At 41.4% G+C, this 27,071-nt stretch overlaps 3 protein-coding genes across 8 annotated transcripts; 1 reads left to right on the top strand and 2 right to left on the bottom strand.

Moving 5' to 3' along the window:
* Positions 1-901: 901 nt before the first annotated feature.
* On the top strand, positions 902-4,259 carry dram2b (DNA-damage regulated autophagy modulator 2b). The gene is made up of 8 exons (XM_010880900.5): positions 902-1,106; positions 1,602-1,845; positions 1,993-2,060; positions 2,166-2,305; positions 2,534-2,711; positions 3,086-3,168; positions 3,266-3,358; positions 3,506-4,259. The coding sequence occupies exons 2-8, from the start codon at positions 1,715-1,717 to the stop codon at positions 3,626-3,628; spliced, it is 816 nt and encodes a 271-aa protein (XP_010879202.1). The 5' UTR covers positions 902-1,106; positions 1,602-1,714; the 3' UTR covers positions 3,629-4,259.
* A 177-nt stretch (positions 4,260-4,436) lies between these two features.
* Positions 4,437-7,421, bottom strand: tpgs1 (tubulin polyglutamylase complex subunit 1). Its single transcript, XM_010880901.4, has 3 exons — positions 6,451-7,421; positions 6,122-6,287; positions 4,437-5,572 (listed from the first exon to the last, which is right to left on the bottom strand). The coding sequence occupies exons 1-3, from the start codon at positions 6,777-6,779 to the stop codon at positions 5,081-5,083; spliced, it is 987 nt and encodes a 328-aa protein (XP_010879203.1). The 5' UTR covers positions 6,780-7,421; the 3' UTR covers positions 4,437-5,080.
* A 406-nt stretch (positions 7,422-7,827) lies between these two features.
* On the bottom strand, positions 7,828-25,579 carry dennd2db (DENN/MADD domain containing 2Db). Of its 6 annotated transcripts, XM_010880903.4 has the most exons (14): positions 25,371-25,579; positions 23,862-24,195; positions 17,045-17,143; positions 16,161-16,324; positions 14,595-14,707; positions 12,592-12,661; positions 12,426-12,503; positions 11,384-11,524; positions 11,138-11,286; positions 10,513-10,684; positions 9,476-9,526; positions 9,224-9,305; positions 8,497-8,736; positions 7,828-8,394 (listed from the first exon to the last, which is right to left on the bottom strand). In XM_010880903.4, the coding sequence occupies exons 3-14, from the start codon at positions 17,133-17,135 to the stop codon at positions 8,306-8,308; spliced, it is 1,440 nt and encodes a 479-aa protein (XP_010879205.2). In that variant the 5' UTR covers positions 17,136-17,143; positions 23,862-24,195; positions 25,371-25,579; the 3' UTR covers positions 7,828-8,305. The 6 variants fall into 6 exon arrangements, with proteins under 6 accessions (XP_010879205.2, XP_010879207.2, XP_012993697.2 ...); XM_010880905.4 differs by lacking the exon at positions 23,862-24,195; XM_013138243.3 differs by lacking the exon at positions 25,371-25,579 and having other exon boundaries at positions 23,862-24,609.
* Between the last annotated feature and the right edge of the window lie 1,492 nt (positions 25,580-27,071).

The raw sequence follows: 27,071 nt of genomic DNA, 5'->3' as shown, positions 1-27,071 counted from the left end.
TACATTCCATCAAAAGTTTTCACGGAATTTCTTTCGTGATTGTCATCGAATAATATCCTGTCCGGGCCAGAACAATGACGTTTTTCTTGTTTTGCATTTATTGCTCAAAACATAACAACACAAACATGCAATACAATGTTTAAATCACAGAAAATATCAAAAAGACAGTAATCACTAAAGACGTACATTCCCATTCATTATCAGTAATTCATGAATACATAAAAAAACTAAAGGGAAGTGAAATGAAACAAAGAGGGAAAAGGAGAGAAAAATCTACAAGGGGTTTACCAAAACAAAAAATAGACCAGAATAAAATCATTCAAAAGGAAGATTTTCTTTTATTTTCAGAAGATTATCTAAGATTTTTGGTGCGATAGATTTGACAAGGATCTAAACAGACATTGAAGTTATATGTAGAAGAGACAGAAAATGTGTCTTGTTACAGTTAAAATACGAACAGTTATAATGTAACGGTTGTTGCATTCGCAATCAAGTAAATCTATCCCACCAAGTTTAAAATTTAGGGGATTTAACAGATCAAAGGGCCGAACAACAATGAGGCTCGTTGAATGTTAAATGTTTAGAGATACTTTTAGCCACTGTCGTATTCCTTACAAAGACAGCCCGTTTTCCGACGAAGTCCATCCCCTCCAATCCCCTCAACATTTCAATGATCTGAGACAAAGATAATGCTTTTGCAAATCCAATTACTGCTAGAAGATGTTCTTATTTCTATACAATACATACTTGTAATTCCACAAGATAGTCATGACATTTAGACCAATAACGTAAGGACTAGATCGGACTAGAGTTTGTTAAGAGGAGATGACGATACACGTTTTATGACGTTACCCCCGTCTAGTGCATATAGTGTATAACGTACACAACAAGTCTATTTTTCATGGCCACACCTCTTCTCTAATACTAACAGGAAGTAGTGTTTCTTATTCAAGTTCAAAGCATGACAGCCCAATATCATGTACGTTTAATTCTTGCTAGAAATTCAACTAAATTTGTTTTTCTGATTTCACGCTTTTAATGTTTGCTATTGTGAGACCAAAAGACGGGAATCGTTGTGTGATGAGGTGACAAAGGAACCGCTGAAGGTACAGTCCTAAACGAAATCATATACTTATAGTATGGGGTCTTTCTGTCAGAATTCCCTCTTGTATTTGTATTTTTGGTGTGTAGCCTGTTTACTTTCGATCTATCTGATTAAACTATATCATGTACGCATTGTGTACAACCAAATTTAACTAGCGTTTATGGATCCCTCATCTAAAGTCACTTGATTGTACGACGAAGAAGTAACTGAGTAGGAGACCCCTTCCGACTGACGAATTGACAACTGTTGGTAATCCTGGAACTTAAAGGGGAATAACGAAGAAATCTACAATTTGTATTAGTTCATAAATTGCTGAAATTAATAAGACAAGTTGCACAGAAAACAAGACTAGTTAGACTGAGGAACTGAGAATTGAGAATGTGGTCTCTTGAGACTGCATTTATCTAGAATGAGGAAGGAACAGGGTGGTGACCCAGATATTTAAGTGTGTGTGTGTATTTCTTGTCCCCATAACCCAATATTTCATGCTGCACAGGTGAAGACAGCACACCAGCATTAACATTCTGCATTAGTGGTCAACTGACACATAAACACACATACACACACACACACACACACACACACACACACAGACAGACAGCCAAGGATATGTGGTGGTTCCAGCAGGGACTGTGTATCCTACCAGTTGCTCTGGTATTATGGACAACAGCAACATTCATCTTTGCATACATCACGGCTGTGGTGCTGAGACATGTGGACCCATTGGTGCCATACATCAGGTCAGACACCATCATTCCGTCATAAAAAAATACACTGTATTGTTTTACATACAATAACTTCTCTTCATAAGTATTACGTAGTATTATGGCATTACTTAGCAATACCAAGTGACTGACATTCTGTTACCATTTTGTAATGTTTCACAGTGACACAGGGACAGTTGCCCCAGAACGATGTGTATTTGGAATCATGCTGGACGTGTCAGCATTTTTAGGTAACACCGTTCTAACCTCAGATTCCTCTTTTGAATCACACAATCTGTCTGAAATTGTGTGCGCCTGGGTTTGTCTTTTGATGGTGTATTTGTGTGTCTTGGTAGGCGTAGCAACCATGTACGTACGCTACAAGCAGGTCCAAGCCTTGACAGATCAGGAGTCCAGACTCCATAAACTCAACCTCCTTGGCCTGGTGCTCGGTTGGACCAGCTCCTTTGGCATGTGCATCGTCGCAAACTTCCAGGTACACATTGACGTGTGTGTGCGTCGTGAGTCTTGTTCCTATTTCTTCTGTGCGATACAGTACATCTTCCTAGCCTGTTGCTTTACTCTGCTTCCACATGTTGCTGCTTGCTCTTTGTGCTAAAGGCATGGTATCTGTATAAGAACTTTGTGTGAACTGGTAAAGTGAAAAGGGCTTTTGAAAGTATACACTTCTCATTCTTTTTTTCTTTCTTGCTCCCATCCCTAGAAAACCACTCTGTTCTCCATGCACCTGGTGGGGGCGATACTGACGTTTGGTGTGGGCGCGCTGTACATCCTGGTACAGGCCGTGCTGTCTCTTTACATGCAGCCTCACATCCACGCAAAGAGCGTCTTCTGGGTCCGACTCTGCATCGGAGGATGGACCTTCGCCAGCATCATCAGCAGTATCCTCCCTGTTATTTCAGCCAGACAAGCAAATATGAAGTCACGATCCATGCTGGTCGTAGCCTACCGTAGCTATTAGCCAGTGACATGTGCGGCCTAGCGTGGCTGCCTCTGGTGCACGTTTGCTGCTGAAGAATTGGGTTGAACCCTAACCCTAACCACTACTCTTTTCGTCAAAAACTCTCTTTCCTCACTGTCTCTGTTGACCTGCTGGACAAAGTATAGAGATGCCGGCCGAAAAAAGAATGTCAACACAAATTGCAAGGAACTGTGAAACCTTAATCATTGGCCCTGTGTACCACAAATGTTGCTCCACGTGGATTAGATAAGGCTTTATTATAGGGTGTGTTGTACTCCTTGATCTCCTCTCCAGTGTTCGTGTCGTCTGTCATCATGTACAGCAGCCTGCCTGGAGTGGACGTGGCCCATAAACTGCACTGGATACCCGGAGAGACGGTGAGCTGTGTGTGAGGGCATGCATGTGTGTAAACCGTGTGTTCGCGCGCGTGCGTGTGTGTGTGTATGCGTTTGCTAACAGTTTTTTCTGTTGCAGGGCTACATCCCTCACATTGTTAGCACCATCTCAGAGTGGTCTCTGGCTCTGTCCTTTGTCAGTTTCTTTCTAACCTACATCAGAGATTTCCAGGTACCTCACCGTCTGTACGCACTGGCTCCATCACTGGGCCCACATGCTATCTGTTAAAGCTGGGGTGCAGTAAAATGTATCCCATAGCTCTCCATGGCAGAAACTGAAGAGCCCCATTCTAACATGTGCTTTGTCTCCCATGTGTAGAAAATAACACTGCGAGCGGAGGCAGACCTACACAGTGTTCACCTTTATGATTCGTCACACTACAGCATCACACCCTCTTTTAACCACTCAGAGACATCTCCATTGCTGGCAGGGGGCATCTAGACAGGACCAGCCATAGTGACATGGTGGACTGAAGCTGTATGAGAGCATAGTGAAAGGAATGAATGAGAGTGTGGTGGTTGTAATCAGGCAGAAACTAAAAAAGCCATTTCATATGGCTGAAACTCTATCAGATATTGTGGCAATGTCACAAGCCCTTCTAAACTGTCAGGCATTTTAATGTCAACTGCACAATTTTGAATGACATTTGGTTATTTTGTTATGAGAGCTTCTTGTATTAGAATTATTCTATTTTTATTGACTTAGGGGCATCATCTAGTAGTTATACATTTAAGTAGTCTGAAAAGTATTTTTTGGAGCAGCATTGTAGCCTAGTGGTCAAAAGCATTGGGCCAGTAAACTAAAGGTTGTTTGTTCAATTCACCAAGCTGACATGGTGAAAGACCCTGTTGTTCTGACCCTGAGTTAGACAGTTAACCCTAATTCCAGGTCGTCGCTGTAAATAAGAGTGTTCTTAGCATACTTACAGTACCTGTTAAAATAAATTAAAAAAAATAATGTTCTATATCAACCACTGGATGGTGGTAAAGAACCAAAATGTTTGGTTCTGCTTGCAAGTCTAATTTTCAATGCAAAAATAAACATGAGCAATTTGTTAATCTCTACTTAATCAGCTGGAAGTAGAATGATGTATATTTTGTATTGATGTGAATGTTGCTCTCATTGAATCTCTGTTATAGTAAGAGAATATTTTCAGGAAATTGTGTTTTGGTTTCCGTTTAGTCAAGCAGCCCTATTATTTTAGTCAGATTTATCATTATTATTCCCTTTTTGGACACACAATCCCGTGAGATGGTATGTGCTACAGACACCCCACAGGGCCCATTGGTGTATACCATGACATATGGATCTGAAATTCAGTCCACAGGCCCCTCTTCACCTAAGGAACAAATTTGCCTCAAGAACCCCATAGTCTTGCCATCTTGGATTTTCCACCTTTTTGAATTTTGTCTAAAACACTAAAAAGTTATCTTCAACTAGAGCGCTGCAGTGACCCTCAAGCCCTCTGATTGAGGAATTATAAGATCTGATCACATTTGAAATAAAATGTATGCAGAAATAATGAAACTGCAATAGGTTTCCAACACGTTTACTCAGCACGGTGGAACCCTTACATTTTATGCATTCTCATATTCATTGCAAGAATAATAATGTACATTCATTGTTGTACAAAGGCTTTTAACATCAATTTGGCAATTATTTTATATGTAGATTAAAGCATTAATATGCAACATACAATAACATGGCATGTATTGGTATAATGTAATATTTACATTTCTGCCATTCTATTATATAGTAAGTTTATTTCAAATGCTTCATTACGATTAAAGTAATCTGATAATATGTTATGAGCAAGATAACATATTATCAGATTACTTTAATTAAAACTAAACAGAAAAGTACGGGCATTGTCAGAACTAATACCCACGGAAGTTAAGACACAACTTGTACTCGAGAGATGAACAGCTCTGCCGCAGCATCCTCAAACTCTTTCGCGTCCATGTTACCCCTGTTTGGCTCAGCTCCGGCCATAGCCTGGGCCATCTTACCGGGTGAGATTTTAGCACTGGCCTCCAGGTAGCGACTAACCTTCGTGTTAGCCTCTAGGTAGGGATTGGCCTTAGCGTTAGCGTTAGTGTAACGGTTAGCGTCTGATGACCCACTGTCGGAACGGGAAGTCTCCAGGGCTTCGTGGAGGGTTCCCAGCACAGCCAGACATAGTGCGCGACTAGCAGGCCCCTCAGCTGGGCCGCAGACCTCTGCGTACAGCCTTTGCGCCCTCCGAATGTAGTCAGAAAACACAACACACGTCAGCACACCGTGCCGGAAGACGTCGTAGGGCACGGCTTCATGGTCCTGGCAGTGGAGCCGGCGTAGCAGAGGAGCTGAGGTGGAAATGGGTACACCCCCCTCGCTGCAGAGACACTGGAGAAAAGGGGGCAGAGAAGTACAGATATTTGCATGTCCATCTAACACAAACTGGTATTTTCGATCCTAAACATACCGTGGATGGCAACACGGGAGCTCAACAATAGACGGCTGTATAGCAATGCACTTCAAAAAAATGCTATCCTCATTTCTTCAGAACTCCTTGTTGGTAAATGTTGCATGTGTCAGTAAAAAAAAAAAAGACATTCAGATGCCAAAAGCCATTAAGCAGGATGTGGGAATTTACATATATATATATATATATATATATATATATATATATATATATATATATATATATATATATATATATAAAAACATTGTTCCAAAGTTAACACAAATTACAGTCAGACTGGACAAGCCATTTATGATCAATACAAACCAGGGCTGCAATATTCTGGTAACTACCCTCCAAATGACTTTTAAGCCTTAACAATTTACTATTACTTCACAATTACTAAATCCTTAGTAATATATGCAGCAATGAGAAGCAATGCTTTCTGAAACCAGCGGGAGCCTAAACAGTGTGCGTTTTCAATTGTATACCTGGAGGGTGTGTGTGTAGAGGCGGCCCCTGACCCCACCACCTCCACCTGGCTTGTCAGGGCTGCAGGGACCAGAAGGACCATTGGGCCCCACTCTTCCACCATGCCGTTGGGGCCCAGATGTTAGCAGGTCGTAAGCCACACGCACATTGTTACTGAACGCAGATCTGAAAACGGACACGCGTACGTAGCAATGCCCACAGGCACAAACGAAAGCACAGACAGAAGTAGCAAGACCATTGTGTTATTTTAATGTGAGATCAAACGGCAACATACGTAACTGACGCATACCGTATGCGGTTGTAAAGCAGTGGTCAGCCAAACACCCACCTCTGAGAGTGGTGAGCCAGATGGAGGTGCCAGAGAGCACGACTTAGATGCTGCTGCTCGAGAATGCCTGCGCCGAGCTTTAACATCTCTCCATCGTTGCAGCATCCAGTCGTCCCGTTCTCAGACTCAGAAGCCAGATTACAAAAATGGTCAGCTAAAAACCCAACTGGGTCCTCCGACCTGGCCTCCACCATTTTTAGGAGAGCCTCTCGGAGTAATTCCCCGACTCCCCCCTGAGACAGGAACTCATTGTGGGTGTCTGTCTTAGTCGAGTTGGTGTCGGACATCCCCGAAGTTCTCCCGGACCGACGTTTCTCCGCCATTGTCATCCTAGGGAGTAACGGAAGTGATACATAAACAGGACCGCTTCGTATGGAAAATCAAATTATTTTGAATGCACATCATTGCAAACAGCAGTAAAAAAAAAATCGCTAAATGTTTATGCGTGTAATCGTGATGACAGATTCGCTACGCAGCCCTGAATCATTTTCTCATTAGTTTCTGTATCTGCACTGGTTGCTAGGGACGCTATGACATGTTCCGGATGTGATGTGATATGGTGTGTGTGCGTGTTTTAAATTTCATTTCAGGGAATATGTTTAGAGCAAAAGTTACAAATTAGGGTTAGAATTATGCATAGGAATATGAAGAAAACGTAGATTGCTGCAAGCCCGGCGCATGAACAAACGTGTTGGACGGGCATTTGATTTCCATGGCCGGGCACGTTTATCTAATTTACCAACGTAGTATAGAATTTCAGCACGTAGTAAATAATTTTAGCATTGCATGACTTACTGAGGTTATATAATAGCAACATTCACAGTTGTCAATCATTCGACAGCTAGTAACTGCAGTAGCTACAGATTCTTTGTAAATTGTGATCACATCACATATTCGATCGCATTTGCTCTGTACGGCTGGTGCTTATCTGATCTTACTTGCGGTTTTAGTTTGGGGTTAGCGTCACAATTTGGCTCCGAATTAGGGTTAAAGTTAGGTATTAAGGGTTGGGTTAATTTTATGAATAAAGATTAGGTTATTGAGGTTAAGTTTTTTTTAATGGTACACTTTTGAAAGCAAAACCAAAACGTGTGTTTCGGTCTTTGCTGCACAAACAGGGACAAAAACATCCTGTGGTTTAACTTTCGGGTTAGGTTGAAGTTAGGCATAAAAGTATATTGAGGTTACTGATAGGATAAATATTTTATACTAAATATGGGGAAAAACAGTTTGGAAAATAGGATTTGCATAAAGGTTTGGTTAGGTGCGGGTTTATGTTAAGATGGGAATAAAAACATGAAGGGAGGCTTTCTCATCCAAGGTTTTGAGTAGGTGATGACGGGAGAGGACCTACTTCTACAAAAAATGTCAACCATCATTAGTCAAACCTTTATTCATATTTACCAAAATGTATTTTTCACACATTTACTTTTCACATTCACACAAACAGCTTAAATACAGTACAACAATAAAAACAACAATTTATAATAAAGAAACCCAGTTGCCAAAATTGTAAAACACTGCACTACTCTGCCAGTAGTATGTACAGTTGTGAATGAATGAATTTTAAGTAACAACAAAACACAATAAATAAACCTTTTTCAACATCTTGCCTGTATTTTGTGACAGAAGTAACACACCAATTTTCTATGAACCTAGAAACATAGACAACCTTTTCAGTGTCTTCATCTTTTGCACGCATTCACTCAACACATACCCAACAGCTTTTAAAGGCAAAAGAAAAATACTGCAGACTCCATTAACACAGCAGCAACCCGTAAAGCGAGTCTAAGGTTATTAGATTTTATAAGATACAACATGAGAATCACAGAAGAAAAAGGCTGTCTGAGACCCCTCACACCACACGTCCTTTCATCCAGACTCTATTTGCTTTCTCTTTCTTTTTACTTTCTTGGTCCTCCAGAACTTTTTTGTGGAAGACTCCTAGAAAATAAAGAAAAAAGAAAAATAATTAAAAAAAATTAATTTGTGTGGGTAACAACTACACATTCTGTTGTATCAAATCAGGTATTGATGCGGCCAGACCTTCCTGTGTTGGCTGTCTTTCCACTTCCTGAATGAAGAGATCAAACATCTGCGTCTGGATGAAGCGCTTGACGAAATGGCGAACAGCCTTTGACTCAATGGCCTTGCAGAAGCTCTTCTTCTGGAACACACCAGGCTGCCTGCTGTTGCAACTCTTCACATGGGAAGAGATGTGTCCCACAGTCTTCACAAAGAAGGACAGGAACGCCTCCGAGACCACCTTTTTCAGCTCCTCTGAGGCTAGATACAAAACAATACAGAAGGGAGAAAGTCTACTATGAGACATCTAATACGTAGTTCAAACAATACTCGGTGGGAAGGCCTTTGAGACAGCCCTGTTAAGCTCTATGGCAACCATGACACAGGGGGAATTAGCGCATGCGTGGATGAGGCTCAGCTTTGTAAGTGCAGAAGGGTTGAGAATTAACATCTGTGTTTAGATCACACACACACACAGTCCATTGACCTCTTCCCTTCCTCCCCTCCGCACAGAGGGTCTCATTTCTGTCATTTGGGTAGTGACGGGGACGGTTAAGTTGCAAAATAAGGTTTCACTTGCGATTGGGTAGGAAAGCCTGACTCACTGAATGAAAGCAAGCCTTCTTCAGAACTTCACTTAAGCCCATTTCAACACAAACAGAAGGAAAATTCTTGCACACGTTAATAATACACATTCTTTAGAGGTAGCAAGGCAGCAGTGTCCTTAGATCAAAATGGTTCCACTTACTGGAGTTGTCTCTTTTGCAACGCAACTCCTGGAGAAGCTCCATCTGCAGTTTCTCTGGTAGAATGGTGCTCTCATCTCCGATCTGGGCCAGAGAGAGGGGAGAGACTGAGAATACAAACATTCACACCAAAAAACAACTATTGGAACTGAACTACATGCTACAAAGCAAGCACATGCAATGCAATGTCTGACGCTGTTGTGAAATGGGTTTTTGTGGTTACTTCAGGAAATAACACCACATGAAATACTTACACAGGTAATGAATGTGTTGTCAGCTCCTTCTGTAAGATCGACAATGAGCATCTGTTTAGAAGAAGAGCACTTTAGAAGACATGCCCAGTACAACAAACACACACACAGAACACATTTAAATTTTTACTATCCTTGTGGCATATATTATCCTATTTTTCATATCCCATAGTGGTACTAATGACAGTTGCATTAGTACCACTAATGCAGGATTTTACATTTGATTTATTTGTACAGGATTTTACATTTGATTTATTTGTAAGAAATGTACTTTACAATTCATCAAAATGCTCAAAAGACTAATTCTGTTTTGGATCCTGGAATTATTATTTAGCAAGTAGAAATGCAAGCTTTATATTAACTTACTATTTTTCATGTTTTTGCCACACAAGGTAACAATAGCATTCATTTCAAATAGGCCTGGACCTACAGAGATCATAGACTACTGAATGAACCGGGATTATAGGCCTCTCATGTAACCTGACACATACATCATATTCTGTCATACGGTTATTCTAATACAAACAATCATAAACTCATCCAAGAAATAGCCTTTTTCCCTCTTGGGAAAACAGACTACCACATCTTCAGATCAGAGATAAACAGTCATTGGCTAGCTTCCAGTGGCTGTAATTGTGTTAGGAGAGGCTTAATGAATGTCACTGGACAGTTTCTCCCCAAACATCTACAGTCTGTCACATTGTGAAGAGGCAGAGATATCCCCTCATCCTGACATCCTCTAAAAACATAATATTGACTCCAACTCCTAATTTAAATATACATAATTTACAGTACAAGATGCTCTTATTCAATAATAATACTGCCCCGTGGTAATTGACCACAACCCTGGCATTGCAGGCACCATGTGTGATCTACATGGGACAATCTAACCCTGAACACAACCACAAACCCTAATTCTAACACAACCCATATTTTATCATACATCCAAATCTAACACCTAACCTGCAAATTGCCATTTCAGATACATATTTTCTTGTTTTCCAGTACCAAATACAGGACACACGGACACACATACTTACGTCACTCTGGTCGATTACTTCATCTAATTTGTGCCTTTGCACCCCAAGCAGGTAGGGAGTGGGTGCCATGACGACGTCAATCAGCACTGAGGGGACAATGGAGATGAAGGTGTGTTGCCATGTGAACGGGTAGAGCAGCGCTGCCACCGCATGCAGCACCTGGGACAGGGTACTGTGGAAGGGGGAGAGACTTTAACCACTGTGAAAGTCTACCGTGGGACTTTAAAAACTGGTACAGGGTACTGTGGGAAGGCAGGGGGAGACACCAAACACTGGTACAGGGTACTGTGGGAAGGCAGGGGGAGACACCAAACACTGGTACAGGGTACTGTGGGAAGGCAGGGGGAGACACCAAACACTGGTACAGGGTACTGTGGGAAGGCAGGGGGAGACACCAAACACTGGTACAGGGTACTGTGGGAAGGCAGGGGGAGAGACCAAACACTGGTACAGGGTACTGTGGGAGGGCAGTGGGAGAGACCAGCCACTGGTACAGGGTACTGTGGGAAGGAGGGGGGAGAGACCAAACACTGGTACAGGGTACTGTGGGAGGGCGGGGGGAGTAAAATTCCAAGTGAGGGAGGCAGCTGGACACAGCAATGACCTCCTCCAGTCAGGGTTGTACCTGAGTTCTTCAGCAATGAAGATGATTCGCCGTTCGAGCACAGCGGAGGCAAACACCTGCAGCACCTCCTCATCTTTGAGACAGCGGAATAGTGTCCGGAAGTCCACGTGCTCCAACCACGAGTCTAGGGGCCTCGTCAGACTGATGATCTGGACAGGCCAGGGGAGAGACGTCAGGCCTTTAGGAAGTGTGTGTGCATGTGCGCACACGTATATGCCAATCTCTGTCCTTCTCCTTATTGCATACCTCTGTTCCGGACTCCGGTATGAAGCTCTTTATCTTGACGGTGTTCCCAGGAGCAGGGAATGGTGCCTCCCTCAGGCTCTGCATAAATGGATAGATCATTGCCATGGAGATCTGCCGGCGCTTCTCCACCTCATCAAAGATCTAAGAAAAAAAATGTTATATCACGGTCAGCACTGAAACTCTATTGAAACTCAGTTGTGGGTCGGCCAGCGTCCATATTAGGCCTACCAATTAAAATGTTTCATCAACACTTGATGTATTGCCACCTGATTCTCTCTTGAGCACTCACATTTTACCTAGTTGTTTCATTCGCACGCCAATATTTGTGTCGCAATACTTTTTTTGCACATTGGATTTTACTCAAACATGTCTTCAAGGCAGAAATTGACTCAATGCAGAGGGCAGAGTTTGAAGGCAAAACGATTCAAGAAGACATTTGTCCAAGGTTAGTGGTTGTACTCATCCTAAACCCTAAATCTTTTAGAATCAAACAAATTGAATAACTTCAGAAATGCAAATAAGCTGTGCTCTTGAGTCAACCAACCACAACCATTTCTGTTCTGCCTTCAGGGCAGATCTGCCTTAAATACACATTTGAATAAGCAAAACTCCCAATTCTCTTTTCTTGTTGTTGACAAAATGCTATCTGGAGAGAAAAAATGCTACCTGGACAGCAAATAGGACAGCAAAGGGAATAACCCCCTTTTCACTGTTAATATTTCCATATTCCATTCTTATTTGAGATCCCCAAGTCTCCCAAGCAGTGCTGCTAAAGCAAATTCTTCAGAAAAAAAATATTAAATTAGTCCATCCAAATCCTCTTCTGCTAAATCAAGTGGTTTTGGGATCATGGTTACACAGCAATGTTTAAGTCTTGCCGTAGGTTGTAAAACAGGTAATTTGAAACTGTAAGCGGTCCACACAGAAACATTCACTGAAATGTTGGTAAGTAACTTAAATGTAGATTTGGCATTGTGTTGTTGGTTAGAGCGTGCACGTGTGTGTGCCCACATGTGTAATGGACACATCCATGTTCCATTACCTTGGAGAACAGTCCAAAACAGGCCACTCGGCTGATGATACAATACGCCTCAGGGGCCCGTGCACCTTTTCCACTGGGCTGCGGGAAACCACATAATGTCTTTAAAAACAACACCTGAATGTTATTCTCACGTCCTACTAAAAGAACAACACTGTGGATTATTTACCAGTAATCTCCTGCAGTAGCCATTCTTCCTACTGCCGTCAACCTCTGTCAGTACAAACGAGAAGGTCTCACTGCACGAGACAGAAGGAGAGAGAGATTAGCAAAGTTAACCAGTGTGTACAGTGTGTACTATCAAAATGTATACATTTTCTACTGAGAGAGAAAGTCTGATTAAAGAGAGAGCAGGATGAAAACCAAGTCAACCACAGAGAACAAAGCCATCTACAGACTCCCCCAGTTACCGGGTTCTATGTAAAGTCACATGTTCCTTTTCAGTTTAGGGATAAGCAGTGACAAATTCAACATACAATTACATCACACTGCAAGTTGTTTCTCCTTTCAAATATATATCTTTTTTATTCTAAAACTGCATTTGTAATTGATGATCATATTGTTGTTATTGCGTATGAATGCTACCCCACAAGTTACTCAGGTAGGCTTTTGTGAGAAGTCTTATTGAGGTATGCCCTGCAGCTTTCAAATGTAATTTAGCAGATACTTTTCCAGGGCGACTTACAGTCAATGCATTCACCTTAAAGCTACATGGGAGAATGTTCCAGGTAGTGCAGGAAATGAAACAGTTGGCGGGGCCGTTGGTAGAAATATACAACTAATCCCAATTAACTTAAATGGAAATGTTCACATAATTACCAGCCACAACATGTCACCAGATAATAAAGGAAGCAGTTTGAATGGTTTATAAAAGGGCCCCATTGTGGTGAGATTAATAAGGCAATTTTAGTGATGTAAAAAAATTATAATAACAAAAAATTTAAATACAAATCCTCTATTCAAACCTGTTCTCATCTGGCAAAGTAGAGAACAGAAAGCCAATGAAGAAAGAGAGTGAGCGAGTGAGCGAAAGGGAGAGAGTGAGCAAGCGAGCGAAAGGGAGAGAGCGAGCGAAAGTCCCAAGGTGTTACGCTGCTATATTATTGTGCTGGGGGATATGAAGAATGCACTACTAACTTTTTTTTTCAGTCTCCTCCAGTTTTAAATTTTAGGAGGAGATGAGGTCCTGGTCCACACCTGCGGATTACCTGGTTTGGGGGGCCCGTTGCTGTCCCTGTCCTTGTCCACCTGGTCATACTTTTGACCTAGTCTAAAATCAAATAGACTCTGGATTTAGCCCAGAGAAATGTATTTATTATTCCAATTGGACTCTTAATATCTCACCCCGCACAGCCATTAGAGGACTGGTCACCCCTCTGAGCCTGGGTCCGCTCTAGGTTTCTTCCTATAATTCGACCTTCTTAGGGAGTTTTTCCTAGCCACTGAAATTCAACACTACTGTTGTTTGCTCCTTGGGGTTTAAGGCCGGGTGTCTCTGTAAAGCACTTTGTGACAACTGCTGTTGTAAAAAGGGCTTTATAAATAAATACATTTGAATTTAAATCTGAAAGGGGAAGGTAGAGAGCGAGCGAGCGAAAGGGAAAGGTAGAGAGCGAGCGAGCGAAAGGGAAAGGTAGAGAGCGAGCGAGCGAAAGGGAAAGGTAGAGAGCGAGCGAGCGAAAGGGAAAGGTAGAGAGCGAGCGAGCGAAAGGGAAAGGTAGAGAGCGAGCGAGCGAAAGGGAAAGGTAGAGAGTGAGCGAGCGAAAGGGAAAGGGAGAGAGCGAAAGGGAGCGAGACCTTTGGTTTGCAACAAAAAAGCAATTGTTGCAAATTTTGCACAAGCATCAAGGAAACCGACAGAGACACACACGCACTAAGCAGAACAGTTCAGCATGCAGGAAGCGCATTCGGAAAGCAGTGTAACAGTGTGGGAGGATCAATGTGTTTGCCTGTACAACAGCGTGATTACAAGTTTACAAGAAACAGGTGGTATAATTCCAACATTTCAGATACTGCAAATGTGGTCGGTGTATGATTGGGTTTCAGCAGCCAACCTTTTAGCTAAGTGAAACTGACCTGAAAAAAATATATATAGAAAGCTAGAGCAAATAAACAAAGACTGGAGCTCAGAGAGGAGGATGGCGGCAGGTAGAGAGAGACTATTATGGGTACCTGGAGTATTCAGTGAGAGGGGCCCAGTTGATCCCCTCTGGGAAACAGAAAAGGAGGATAGCTTTCAGGGACTTCTCTTCTTCTTCTTTCTGCGAGCTCCTCATATCAGTTCGCTACGATGCACGCACACACACACACACACACACACACACACACACACACACACACACACACACACACACACACACACACACACACACACACACACACACACACACACACACACACACACACACAAATATATAAATTGTTTATTTTATACATATATACAGTGCAGTCAAAGTATTCAGACCCCTCATTTATATTTAATTGAAAATAGTAACAAGACAACATTTTATTGTTTTTTGGAAAAATACATGCCCATTTTGGATTAGAAGCCAGCAACACAAGTCCAAATAGTTGGGACGGGCTTGTTAACCAACGTGTTGCATCAATAATCTGGACACATTTGGGAACTGAGGAGTCCAATCGCTGTAGTTAAAAGTGGAATGTTATCCCTTTCTTGCTTGATATAGGATTACAGCTGCTCAACAGTTTGGGGTATCCTTTGCGGTGTTTGTCATTTTATGAGACAAATGTTTTCTATGGGTGACAGGTCTTGACTGTGGGCATGCCAGTTTAGCACCCAGGCTCTTTTATAACAAAGCCATGCTATTGTGATACGCGCAGAATATTGTTTGGCATTTTCCTACTGAAATAAACAAGGCCTTCCCTGAAAAAGACATTGTCTGGATGGCAGCATATATTGCTCCAAAACCTGTATATATTGTATAGCAATTATGGTGCCTTCACAGATGTGCAAGTCACCCATGCCATGTGCGCCACGTTTGAAAGGTTTCTCATTAAGTTTACCTCCACCACATCTACGAACTGTATGGCTTTTGCCATTGGCCGTTTTAACAACTGATTAACATTTACTACTACAATTACTACTTGGAATAGTCATAAGATTTGAGCAATTTCTAGCGAGACTGTATATGTCCTTAAGACAGCCAAAGCTATTTCATGGCACAAAACTTTGCTGGCTACAACCTTCCGTCGCTACATTATATGGTGAGCATAAAATACAACTTTTAACAGTTATATTGTGACTATTTCTGCTGGATTTTCGAAGTACGCACCCGTACATGATTTATGGGGTAATATAGGCTAGATAAAAACCACTTGGGGCAGTAAAAGATTAGGGGTTTCCACAATTCTCTCGTCTTTTCACTTGACGAAAAATACAGTTATCGTCACCTATATTGATAGTTATTGTATCAATGTCATTCACGAATGAAAGAAAAACAAATGTTTTTGTCTATCCAGAACAAATCCTAATCCATAATCTGCTTTGACTGTAACGAGATTCGAACGCGGGACCTTTTGGTTGCAGGTCCGCGTCTCTAAACACCACACTATTTAACGAGGGGTAGTCAGTCACTCACTCACTCAGTAAGAGACATCCGCTCTTCTTGGCCGGCTCTGCTTATGCAGCCAGGCAAAAATCTATTTACAGTAAGGATGTGAGGAAATCTGGAAAAATTGAAGGGGTCTCAATGCTAAATATTTCTGTGTAATTCTGACCTTGGGGAACTGATACGTGATTTGCGGTTCGTACGTCCCTTCCCCCTTCTTCCTTAGGCTCACGACAACCAGGTACTCAAAGAAGTTGTGACTATGGTCCAGGGCCGAGTGCATAGTGATGTCCGAGGTAGGAGGTGGAGGCTGGGTCAAGTCTCTATCACTCCCTTATCAAGAGACAGGGGAACATAAGGAAAGGTTATTCATAAAGTCATGGTCCATCGTGGATCAATGCAAGTAGAGTTAGGATTAAGATCAGAGCTAGTTCAGCAAACCCAGATGTTTTCTATACAATACAGCTCACACTATTCAAATGAAAGCCAGGTCAGGAACTAAACGGAACATTGTGTAAACCAACAGAAACTGCGGTAGGAGATGTTAGACCAAAAAGTCAGGGGGAAACGATGGCAGGAAGCGCCACACAATCATAACGTTGGCTGTTCTCTAAATAGGTAGTGGTGTTCTGAGGTGCTAATGGCGACACAGTAAAGGCCTGACATCAGGGTAGACAACGGCAATGTTCCAGTTTCCCCTGACACTTGTTAACCAACAGCAGTGCGATTGTGCCATTTTCAGCAAGACAGGAAAAATGGAAACCTTTTGCAATTTGACGAGTTAAACGGCAATACAAACAGCATGAACAACAACGTGCAGGCTGGAAATGAGGAGAGCCAAGCAGTGAATGGCAATTGTGTGTGTGTGTGTGCGTGTGCTCGAGAGGCATGTGGACTTTATCAGCATGGTTGCCTCTGTGTATCATTGACAACATAATGTGATTAACCTCTGATGAAAATGTAGGATTTATGTTCTCAGTGACCCAAAGCCATTCTCCCTAACCCCAGCTCTCTAAAGGCACCTAAACAGAACAGGCTATTGAAGACACTCACAGTCTCTCTGGATCTTCTCCTGGAGGTAGGAGAACATGGTACTGAGCCGTTTCATTGGCCCATGGTGACCATGGGCAACCGGCTCAGACATCTCAGCACCTGGGGAGAGAAGGCATGTGTAACGATAAAAATGAGTGACGTTGGGATATCAGTATATATTTGAATAGCGGAAAGACTGACGATATTTTTCCCTACACTTTTGATCATTATGTTTAGATATGATTAGAGAAAGGAAAGAAAGGTCAAAGTGAATATAGTTCAGTGAGAAGGAAAATGAGCAGACTTACCTCTTTTCAATTGCTGAGCTTAGACAAGAGTTGAAATGCCCAAAAGATAATTAATGAGAAACGTGTGTGGGAAGAGGTAAACAACAAAAAAAGGAAAGAAAGAAAACTAACTTAAGAGTTAAGAAAGATTCAAACAATTGCTTAACCCCTAGATACCCAGAGATCTATACAAATGTTTGCATCAGTGGTTTGCAACCTTTTCAGTTACTGAACAAACAACATAATTCTTGGTTCAGAGATGCTTGTTCTCAAATTCGTGGGACATTCTTTTTAGAATTTCAGGAAATTAGCTTTAAACATTTCAGACACTGCCCCCATGGGTTCTGTACACCTGGTTGGGAACCACTGCCTTTAAAAAAATAAAATAAAATAAATAAAACTGTTGAGCAACTAGCCTTTCACAATGAACATACATGCTTACATGTATTTAATTATAGAAAGTTGCCTATTTGACACCATTTATGGGAGAGGAACTGACAGTTTTCCTGAATTGGACATTTTCAACATTAATCTTTGATAGTGTAATTACAAAGATCTCAGATTTTATTAATTGGGGTAAGTTTGATGGTTAGGTGAGTGTTACCCAGCATCTACTCTTCCAATTCCAACTCAAAACACTGTGTGGAATATTACAAAAGCAATGTGTGGATTTACCATAGAGTTCAATGTACAGGTGCTGGTCATAAGAATATCATCAAAAAGTTGATTTATTTCAGTAATTCCATTCAAATAGTGAAACTTGTATAATGTATACATTCATTCCACACAGACTGATATATTTCAAGTGTTTATTTCTTTTAATTTTGATGATTATAACTGAAAACTAATGAAAACCCCAAATTCAGTATCTCAGAAATTTAGAATATTGTGAAAAGGTTCAATATTGAATACACCTGGTGCCACACTCTAATTAGCTAATTGACTCAAAACACTTACAAAGGCCTTTAAATGGTCTCTCAGTCTAGTTCTGTAGGCTACACAATCATGGGGAAGACTGCTGACTTGACAGCTGTCCAAAAGACGACCATTGACACCTTGCACAAGGAGGGCAAGACACAAAAGGTCATTGCTAAAGAGGCTGGCTGATCACAGAGCTCTGTGTCCAAGCACATTAATAGAGAGGTGAAGGGAAGGAAAAGATGGGGTAGAAAAAAAGTGTACAAGCAATAGGGATAACCACACCCTGGAGAGGATTGTGAAACAAAACCCATTCAAAAATGTGGGGGAGATTTACAAAGAGTGGACTGCAGCTGGAGTCAGTGCTTCAAGAATCACCACGCCCAGACGTATGCAAGACATGGGTTTCAGCTGTCGCATTCCTTGTGTCAAGCCACTCTTGAACAAGACACAGCGTCAGAAGTGTCTCGCCTGGGCTAAAGACAGGACTGGACTGCTGCGGACTGGTCAAAAGTTATGTTCTCTGATGAAAGTACATTTTGCATTTCCTTTGGAAATCAAGGTCCCAGAGTCTGGAGGAAGAGAAGAGAGGCACATAATCCACATTGCTTGAAGTCCAGTGTAAAGTTTCCACAGTCAGTGATGGTTTGGGGTGCCATGTAATCTGCTGGTGTTGGTCCACTGTGTTTTCTGAGGTCCAAGGTCAACGCAGCCGTCTACCAGGAAGTTATAGAGCACTTCATGCTTCCTGCTGCTGACCAACTTTATGGAGATGCAGATTTCATTTTCCAACAGGACTTGGCACCTGCACACAGTGCCAAAGCTACCAGTACCTGGTTTAAGGACCATGGTATCCCTGTTCTTAATTGGCCAGCAAACTCACCTGACCTTAACCCTATAGAAATTCTATGGGGTACTGTGAAGAGGAAGAATCGATACGCCAGACCCAACAATGCAGAAGAGCTGAAGGCCACTATCAGAGCAACCTGGGCTCTAATAACACCTGAGCAGTGCCACAGACTGATCGACTCCATACCACGCTGCATTGCTGCAGTAATTCAGGCAAAAGGAGCCCCAACTAAGTATTGAGTGCTGTACATGCTCATACTTTTCATGTTCATACTTTTCAGTTGGCCAACATTTCTAAAAATATTTTTTTTGTATTGGTCTTAAGTAATATTCATGTTTTCTGAGATACTGAATTAGGGATTTTCATTAGTTGTTAGTTATAATCATCACAATTAAAAGAAATAAACATTTGAAATACATCACTGAATGAATATAATATACAAGTTTCACTTTTTGAATGGAATTACTGAAATAAATCAACTTTTTGATGATATTCTAATTATATGACCAGCACCTGTATTGTGATTTTACACTAATGCTACCCACACCAGAACTGCTCTCTGGAAAACATTATATTCTTCGGAAGTAACTAGTGCTATTAAGTTCCCGTCAGCTGTCACTGAGCCGGTAGTACAGGATTGGTGAGTGTTTTTCCAAAGTTAAAGTCCTCACGCACTCAGGTTACTGTGAACACAGTCCCAGTTCTGTGTTAGTGTAAACTCTGAAACTTAAGTGTGTTTGCATTAGTAGTTCTGTGCAGCCTCAGATCCAGTAAATTCTTGTAATACATGTTAATCTGGAATGGCATGAATAGGAAAGATGTGGTCATACTGTTGTGTCTGCTGTTGATGACAAGCACTTTTCCTCAACTCTGTATTTCCTAACCTTTGGATGATTGAGTCAACCAGCAAAAATTCCAGACCGATAGTGAAACCACGGACTTCATCTTTCGGAACCAGTTGATAGATGAAGCCGAAATCCACATCCTCAGGAAGTTCAAAGTGAGACGCTGATTTCAACTCTGTAGCCAAATGACTCACAGACCTCTCTTCACCTTTGAACCACTTAGATTAGCATTTACGCACTCAATACCTCATCCCCAGGCCATTGCCACAGTTCATAAACAGAGTGACACAACCATTCAAAGTTGAAGAAAATCCAAAATAATCCTGGGTAAATGGAGTGAAATTTCAACGTGTTCTGTATACAAATATCATTACATTACATTTTAGCTGAAGCCAGCCAGTTACACAACAGAAGCTATTCAGCTACAAGTTCACAACACAAAGATACCTTTTTGCAATTTCTGGCCATTGCCTGTAAAAGTGGCACTGTTGTGGTGTTCCCAAAAACATGGAATTTCATGACTGAGGTATGGAAGTGATTTTACATTTAGATTAAGCAAATATTTTAACAACATATCTAGACCAAAATGGGAAGTTTAAAAAAAAAAAGTTGATTAGCTAAAGGCCTGGAATGCATCTTCAACACAATGTTTCCACTTTCAGCTAGCCAACTACCTTAGTAACATAATTTAATTACCATTACCTTTCAGTGAAACCGCCATGTTTTGCCCCAAGCACTGAGCAGTATCACCCTTGTTTGCAGAAACCTCTGCCCAAATGCAAAGATGCTTGGAGGAACCAGCCATTAAACTTTCAAAAGCCAATCAAAAGGGTATTGAGACATTCCTGGAGCAAAATAATATGGCTTAATTGGCTTCAACCAACCAATCACCACTGACATCATCTTCCCCTATGGGTTCACCTAAGCACCAATCTTGTTGTGGGACAGCTGAGGTGTCTCAACAGTTACTGCACTGACGGGGCAGAACAGGGCAATTCTTAAACTGGTAAGTTGTGATAAAATTACATTATTACAGTAACTGGCTAGATAACTGAAGAAACAGAGTTTTGTCAATATCATTTCAAAACCAAATAGCTAGTTAGCTTTATGTATGAAGTGGCGGGCTTAGGGTGGACTGGATGCGCGTTTACATGATCAAACATGACAAATACCATCTGTTTGGAGCCATGACTCACAATATTTTGACCAATACTTCAAGACAAATTGCCAGTAGGGTCACTCTGGCTAAGGCCAACTTTGAATGGTTGTTGTGCCAGGCTTAAGCTATATGCACTGTACGCAATGACCAGGCAAAGAGGTCAGAGCAGAATGGATGAAGATAAGCCGCAGTGTATTGCCAGCAGTCCTACAACCAAACTGAAAACACAATGTAGCGATCAGTGCTTGGGTGACCAATACACTTAGGGAAAGGTTTAGTGGGCGATTATTTGTTGAAAGGTTTAGTGTCTCGATTATTTGACTAAGCTGATAAAGCCCTTTGTGCCTGTGAAAATCAAATAATCTGTCTATTTGGCTAATGATGGCCAAGTTTGATGGACTGTTTCACCAGACCATTAACACATTTGGGACTAGATTAACCCAATGTCCAAATTATGGACATACTACGTCACATTTAATTTATGGTCTTTTCATAGTTTCAGTCATCTCTACATCACCTTTAATTGTACAGCAGGCTACAGGTGGCACTGACAATTTATGTTGGGCTGTAACAAATAATATTTATGTATTTGTATTAATAACAGTAACAACAGATAAAACTGATTTTGGCCAAGTGATTCATGTAATACATTTAGAGGACATATTAAATATTAAATATTAAACAATTTATATTGTTTACTCTAGGCAACATGGGCCTAAGCTCAAGATAATATGGAAGATAATATTTAGAACTCTCAGCGTCAAGGTATTTATCTCTCTGCGTCAAGGAAAAATTTGTAGAATTACATAAAATAACTTAAAACCTAGAGAAAATGTCTGCGTTATCAACAGTAAGTCAACTTACATGTTCCTTCCACTGCCAAAGTTACGCTACATATTGTGAAATTATCTCTTGAGTTGCGCTCTGATTATGCTCCGATGATACTCAAAACAGTTTGGGTTCACAGTGATGGATCAGGGACAAAACACAAAACTTAAAACACAAGAAAAACAACCGGTAAGTATATACTCACAATATGCAGCCAAAACTTCCAAAAACTTTTCTGTAGCTCTTCAATTTTGGTTGTCTTCCATTCATAAAATATAAACACCCAGACAACTTTGCCAATCCGCAGTTGGTACAGCTGCGAAGAGATGTAATTGTATTCCTTTCAGCTCAAAATGTACCATTTATGCAGGACCACCGACCGACACTTCGGAAAGACCCAGCTTGTCCAGACAGCAACTTTCACTTTCAGCAACGAATTTGATTTATAGCTTGAGCCGCGTTATCTACGGAGTATTTATTTAAATAACTGAATCGTGCACGGAAAGGACATATATCCTCACCCAGGTCCAACTCAGAAACAAACCGCTGAACGAAGACAGACACGCCCTCTTTTAAAGGTTATTAAAGCTTATTGGAGAGTGCGTTAATTTAGAGAGAAACAGATTGGTCTCCTGAGAAAAAAAATTTTCAGCCTTTCCATGTTTGCTGGAGCGTCTCATTTGATATGGCGTTTTGCCTGACTAATGTATATTTACGTACTCTGTTAGACTGTCATAACTTTACATCTGGCCTTGTTTTCGCTTGTAACCCTAAACCGTTGGCGTTGTTCCTATATATTGTCAGTGCCCTCCAGAGTGGGGGCTCTAGGTAAATATAAACAAAACAAGCTGTGAAAAATGTGTTTGTGGTTGATCAACTCGATCTAAAAGTTTGATTAATATTATATTTTGGGTGGAAGATCAAAGCTGATAAACAACAATTCCATTTCAGTCTAATTTGTTTATGTTTACATAGGGTGCCAGTACTTTTGTAGGTCATTGTATATCATTTTTTGTCATAGAACCTGCCTTTGATACAGAACGTTATCAAAGTGTCCAAACTCTAAGGTATGTTTAAAAAAATCAAACACTGCCAGGGAGGAGAAAAAGGTACTCAGCCAGAACCAACAATTTGGAATTTTGTAATGTGGTTTGACTCTTGCATCATATGCAAATCATTAAACACTTGGAACATTTTGCATCAGTTTCCCAAATGTTGCTGCACAATTCACTGTTGCATAACTCTATATTTGAATTATTCCCTCTGGTGAAATAAATTCGATTTTTGCTTTAATTTGTCACCCATCTGTATTTTTTTCCACAAAAACTTGAATATAGTAAACATACAGCCAGCAAATGTTTTCACCATTACATTGTATCTATGTATCAAATGGCATTAATTACCATTTTATGTCCATCAGGACTGTTATTCTTGTGGGTTGATATTTTGCTCTAGAATATGTTACAAGTGCTGTAGATCTCTGTATCTGTTTTAGATAATCTTTAAAAATGCAAAATAATCTTTTTACGCAAAAGAGATGTGTGTTTCAGAAAGATGCACAGATTGTTTTCACAAGCAATGTTTTGTTGCTGACAAAATGTTGTAATTGAGCTAATGAGTTTCCCACTAGCAATTACCAGCTAAAGGGCCACTGTCCCTCATGTTTATTAATGCGCCATTAAAATGTTAGTACCGAATCCAAATCAGAATCACATGCACTTGCTGAACACATTTGCTGAACACATGTTGGTATAATGACGCTGCTAATGGTACACAATTTAACTTAACTGTTTGAAGGTGGTGCTATCACATCATCCGTTTTGAGTTCCAGGTTATTTGGACGGCACCGGGCCACCATCCAGTCAACCTCGCTGTTATAGGGACGATATAGCAACCTGAGTGGTGTCACCTGGGAACATGAGTTGTTTGTCAGATGCATTGTAAGAGGTACCGTGGCTGTTGCAGAGGAGGGGTGAGAGCGGTGTTGGGGGATAAAGAGTCTGAAATGCGTCGACCCAAATTCATATTGTGGTCAGTAAGTCCGTGATCCATTGAGAAATGCAGCTGGACATGTTCAGCTTTGAGTGTTCGCCCGTGCAGTCGTTGTGCAATGATGTCGAATGCAGAGCCAGAGTTCACAAACGGTAATCCTTGTTTGTCTCTTGGTTCTCAAGGTGCTGGAGAACGGAGAGGAGGCCCATGCTGACCGCGAAGCCACAGACCTATTGGCTCTGTACACTGATCTGAATGGCTCAAGTGCCAGATGGAGGTCAGCCTGGAACCAGCTGGTGGTGTGGAGAAGAGTATCGGGTTTTAGGGATGGCAGAGGTGTAGAGGATATAAACATGTGGATATAACTAATATGCATCACAGTCCATGGCAAATATGCCTATTCCCCTCGCCTCAACACTTTTGGTATTATCAAGGGTTTAGCAGCTAAATAGACCCCCTGGTACTCACATCAGACCAAGCATTGCTGTTGACTTTGCCCTCGAAGCGATAACCTGACACATAACGCAATGTGTTTGGAGTTAACACAACTCAAAACAAAATAATGGATACCCGTGCCTAATTCTACGCTACATGCATTTGTTTTTACGATTTTACGATGTAAAGAATGCAAAAGGTGCTCACTTTCAAACCCATGAGAGAGAATAATCCAAGGAGCCAGAAGTGCAAACAAGAATATGCTTCTTTATTCCAAATATTTGAAATAATACAAACATCAGATTTTGAGACTTGACAATAAATTATGTAATTTCTCCCAAACTAAATGTTTATATAGTGATGTTTACAGTGTCTTCTACAATTGAGGAATTGTTATTTTCATATAAATGCTAAAGTAGGTCTACATCCCTAAATGAATGTGTTTACTGGCCGTTCCAGCGTTTTAGGTTTCCCCTTCTGTTCCCCAATAGTGAGAATAACACATAGGACCAAGATCGTTTACTGGAAAACAAAAAGATTAGCAAATGTTTCTGTGGAGGAAGACTGGACCAGAAAAAAGGAGCCAATATCCGTTAATTATCTGGCTTCCGGGCAACCCCTATGTGAGACAGTACCCGCATCGATCACAACTATTGTGGACTGTCTCAGTTATTGGACTGTTTCTGCGTGGGCTGCAGAAATGTGAGACAACTGGGGGAAAGTGACAAAACCCTGTTCCATTGTACGCTGGCAAAACTTGTATGAACTATAAACAATCTTCCCAACAAGGAGTTTCGAATGGCAACAGTGTATTTCGATCTGGCAAGCTCATTTAAAATACAAACGGTTCTTCGTCTAGGTGAGAGTTTTTATAACACATTTTTAATCAGTTAAACGTGGTTTCATTATTTTGGTTGTCCAGTATTGTCATTAATTAATCAATTGTGGCATTGCGTGCTAAACCTAAAGAAATCATCGCGGTACGAGACACTCAACCCCCAAATGTACCTTGCTTAAATTGTGATTGACTTACTGGTCTACTGATATGTTGTTTTCATCTTGATGGAAGGTGATTGTAGGTTCTTTCGAACACGGCTCATATAGCTTTCCCAAACATTTCCGCCCTGTACAGTGAAAAACATTACCAAACGTGACTATCCTGGGGCAAAGAAATATTTTGAAAAGGAATTACCCGGTATGTCTCAAACAAAACCCTCTATTGTAACGCGTTGATAGAGGATGACTTCCATAGTATGTAGAGGCGAAATGATCAATAAACCAATACTCTTTTAAGGCCCATTCTCTCATTTGGCGCCAGAGGTCCTCGTTGAGCCATGTGAGAGGTTTAACGTTTTGTCTTTCGGAATTTTCTGGTAAAAGAGCTATAATAGCTGACAGCCATGTACTGTACCAGAATCTGGGTCTTCAGTACATAATATATCAAGTTCGATTCTCTGCTTACCATTCAGGATTGTTTGATTGTACTGCTGCACATTGTGATTGTAATTGAATCTCTTTCTAATGACTTTTCTAACATCAAATGTAGTGGTAGATTAATGGACTTAGCTATAACCTCATGTCTGTTGGTGTACACCCAGTCCATTTGAGTCTGGCCTGTCAGTGTTACTCTGGTTTGTCTTATTATTTGAGTCTGGGTGAAATTGTTCAAATTCAATGATGGTTTTGGACTGGATGGCTCATTATAAAGAACTTTATTCACTTCTCCCTGAATTACATCCTCCATAGCAGCCATCTTCATTAATTCTGTTAATGCTGGTTCTCTAGGGTATGTCAAGATTGGTCATTTTCCCAAATTTAGTCAAAATCAGCCCAAAAAACTATGTAAATGTACACTGACTACTGTACATTGCTCAGCATAAGACAATTTCTGGTCATTTTCTACACCTGTTCTGATACAAATGACCTTTCAGTAATTTAACTTAAAAATAAAGTACGAGCATGGTATCACCTCAACTCCTTTCCTCGCCTAGCCAATGATGATGTGTGTTTGCAAGAAGCCGGATCCAACCAGCGCCCGCCATGGGCCAGCACTGAACCATCCACTTGTTCCGGAAGGGCCTGCGTCTCCATGACAACCCGTCCCTGGTTGGGGCCCTGGAGTCAGCAGTGTGTGTGTGTGTGTGTAGCCCGTGTTCATCCTGGACCTTCATCGGGGGGGGGGTATGCTCACCGGGGACCCCGCGTTGGAGGTTCCTCCTGCAGGTCGATGGGCCACGCCGCGGCGTCTGGGTGAAGTAGTCTGGACCTCCATCTTTTTTCAGCGATCCCTGCACAAGAGCCTGCCAACAGTTTCTCCATTGCCCTCTGCTGGCCGCCAGTTGAATAGTCAGCCATTGCTTATAGACCAATGTTTGGATCTATTGTAGTCTCATTTGGCTTGTGTTGATTGTGTGCTAATGACGGTATTATGAGGGTTCTGTTGATTGGTTCATGACTTTGTTGGTGTGTGTGTGTGTGTGTCACTGAGTAATTGAAGGGACAGATGTCTCTCTCTTCTGCCAGACTGCTTGTGTTGGGTGAACACGTCCGCATGTGACACTCATCTGTGATGGATTCGGTGAACAACCGTTGACTGTCTATAGCACAGAGACGATGTGTGCTGACAGCTTAAGATGAACTATCGGCGCCTTTGTGTGTGTCTGTGTGTGTGTGTGTGTGTGTGTGTGTGTGTGTGTGTGTGTGCATGGAGGCTCTCCGCTCCATGAGTTCTCCA

The sequence above is a fragment of the Esox lucius genome, chromosome 17 (genome assembly GCF_011004845.1).
Source record: "Esox lucius isolate fEsoLuc1 chromosome 17, fEsoLuc1.pri, whole genome shotgun sequence".
In the NCBI taxonomy this organism is placed as follows: domain Eukaryota; kingdom Metazoa; phylum Chordata; class Actinopteri; order Esociformes; family Esocidae; genus Esox; species Esox lucius.
This window is presented reverse-complemented; position numbering and strand designations above follow the sequence as displayed.

Excerpts from the sequence above, each read along its gene's own strand:
- dram2b (XM_010880900.5), top strand. The coding sequence starts at position 1,715 with ATGTGGTGGTTCCAGCAGGGACTGTGTATCCTACCAGTTGCTCTGGTA. Across the intron at positions 2,306-2,533 it reads GCATCGTCGCAAACTTCCAG|AAAACCACTCTGTTCTCCAT; the intron begins GTACACATTGAC and ends TCCCATCCCTAG. Across the intron at positions 3,359-3,505 it reads CCTACATCAGAGATTTCCAG|AAAATAACACTGCGAGCGGA; the intron begins GTACCTCACCGT and ends TCCCATGTGTAG.
- tpgs1 (XM_010880901.4), bottom strand. The coding sequence starts at position 6,779 with ATGACAATGGCGGAGAAACGTCGGTCCGGGAGAACTTCGGGGATGTCC. Across the intron at positions 6,288-6,450 it reads CTGGCTCACCACTCTCAGAG|ATCTGCGTTCAGTAACAATG; the intron begins GTGGGTGTTTGG and ends GTCCGTTTTCAG. Across the intron at positions 5,573-6,121 it reads TCTACACACACACCCTCCAG|TGTCTCTGCAGCGAGGGGGG; the intron begins GTATACAATTGA and ends CCTTTTCTCCAG.
- dennd2db (XM_020055617.2), bottom strand. The coding sequence starts at position 20,728 with ATGGCTGGTTCCTCCAAGCATCTTTGCATTTGGGCAGAGGTTTCTGCA. Across the intron at positions 17,144-20,625 it reads CATGGCGGTTTCACTGAAAG|GTGCTGAGATGTCTGAGCCG; the intron begins GTAATGGTAATT and ends TTCTCTCCCCAG. Across the intron at positions 12,504-12,591 it reads GCTACTGCAGGAGATTACTG|CCCAGTGGAAAAGGTGCACG; the intron begins GTAAATAATCCA and ends GGTTTCCCGCAG.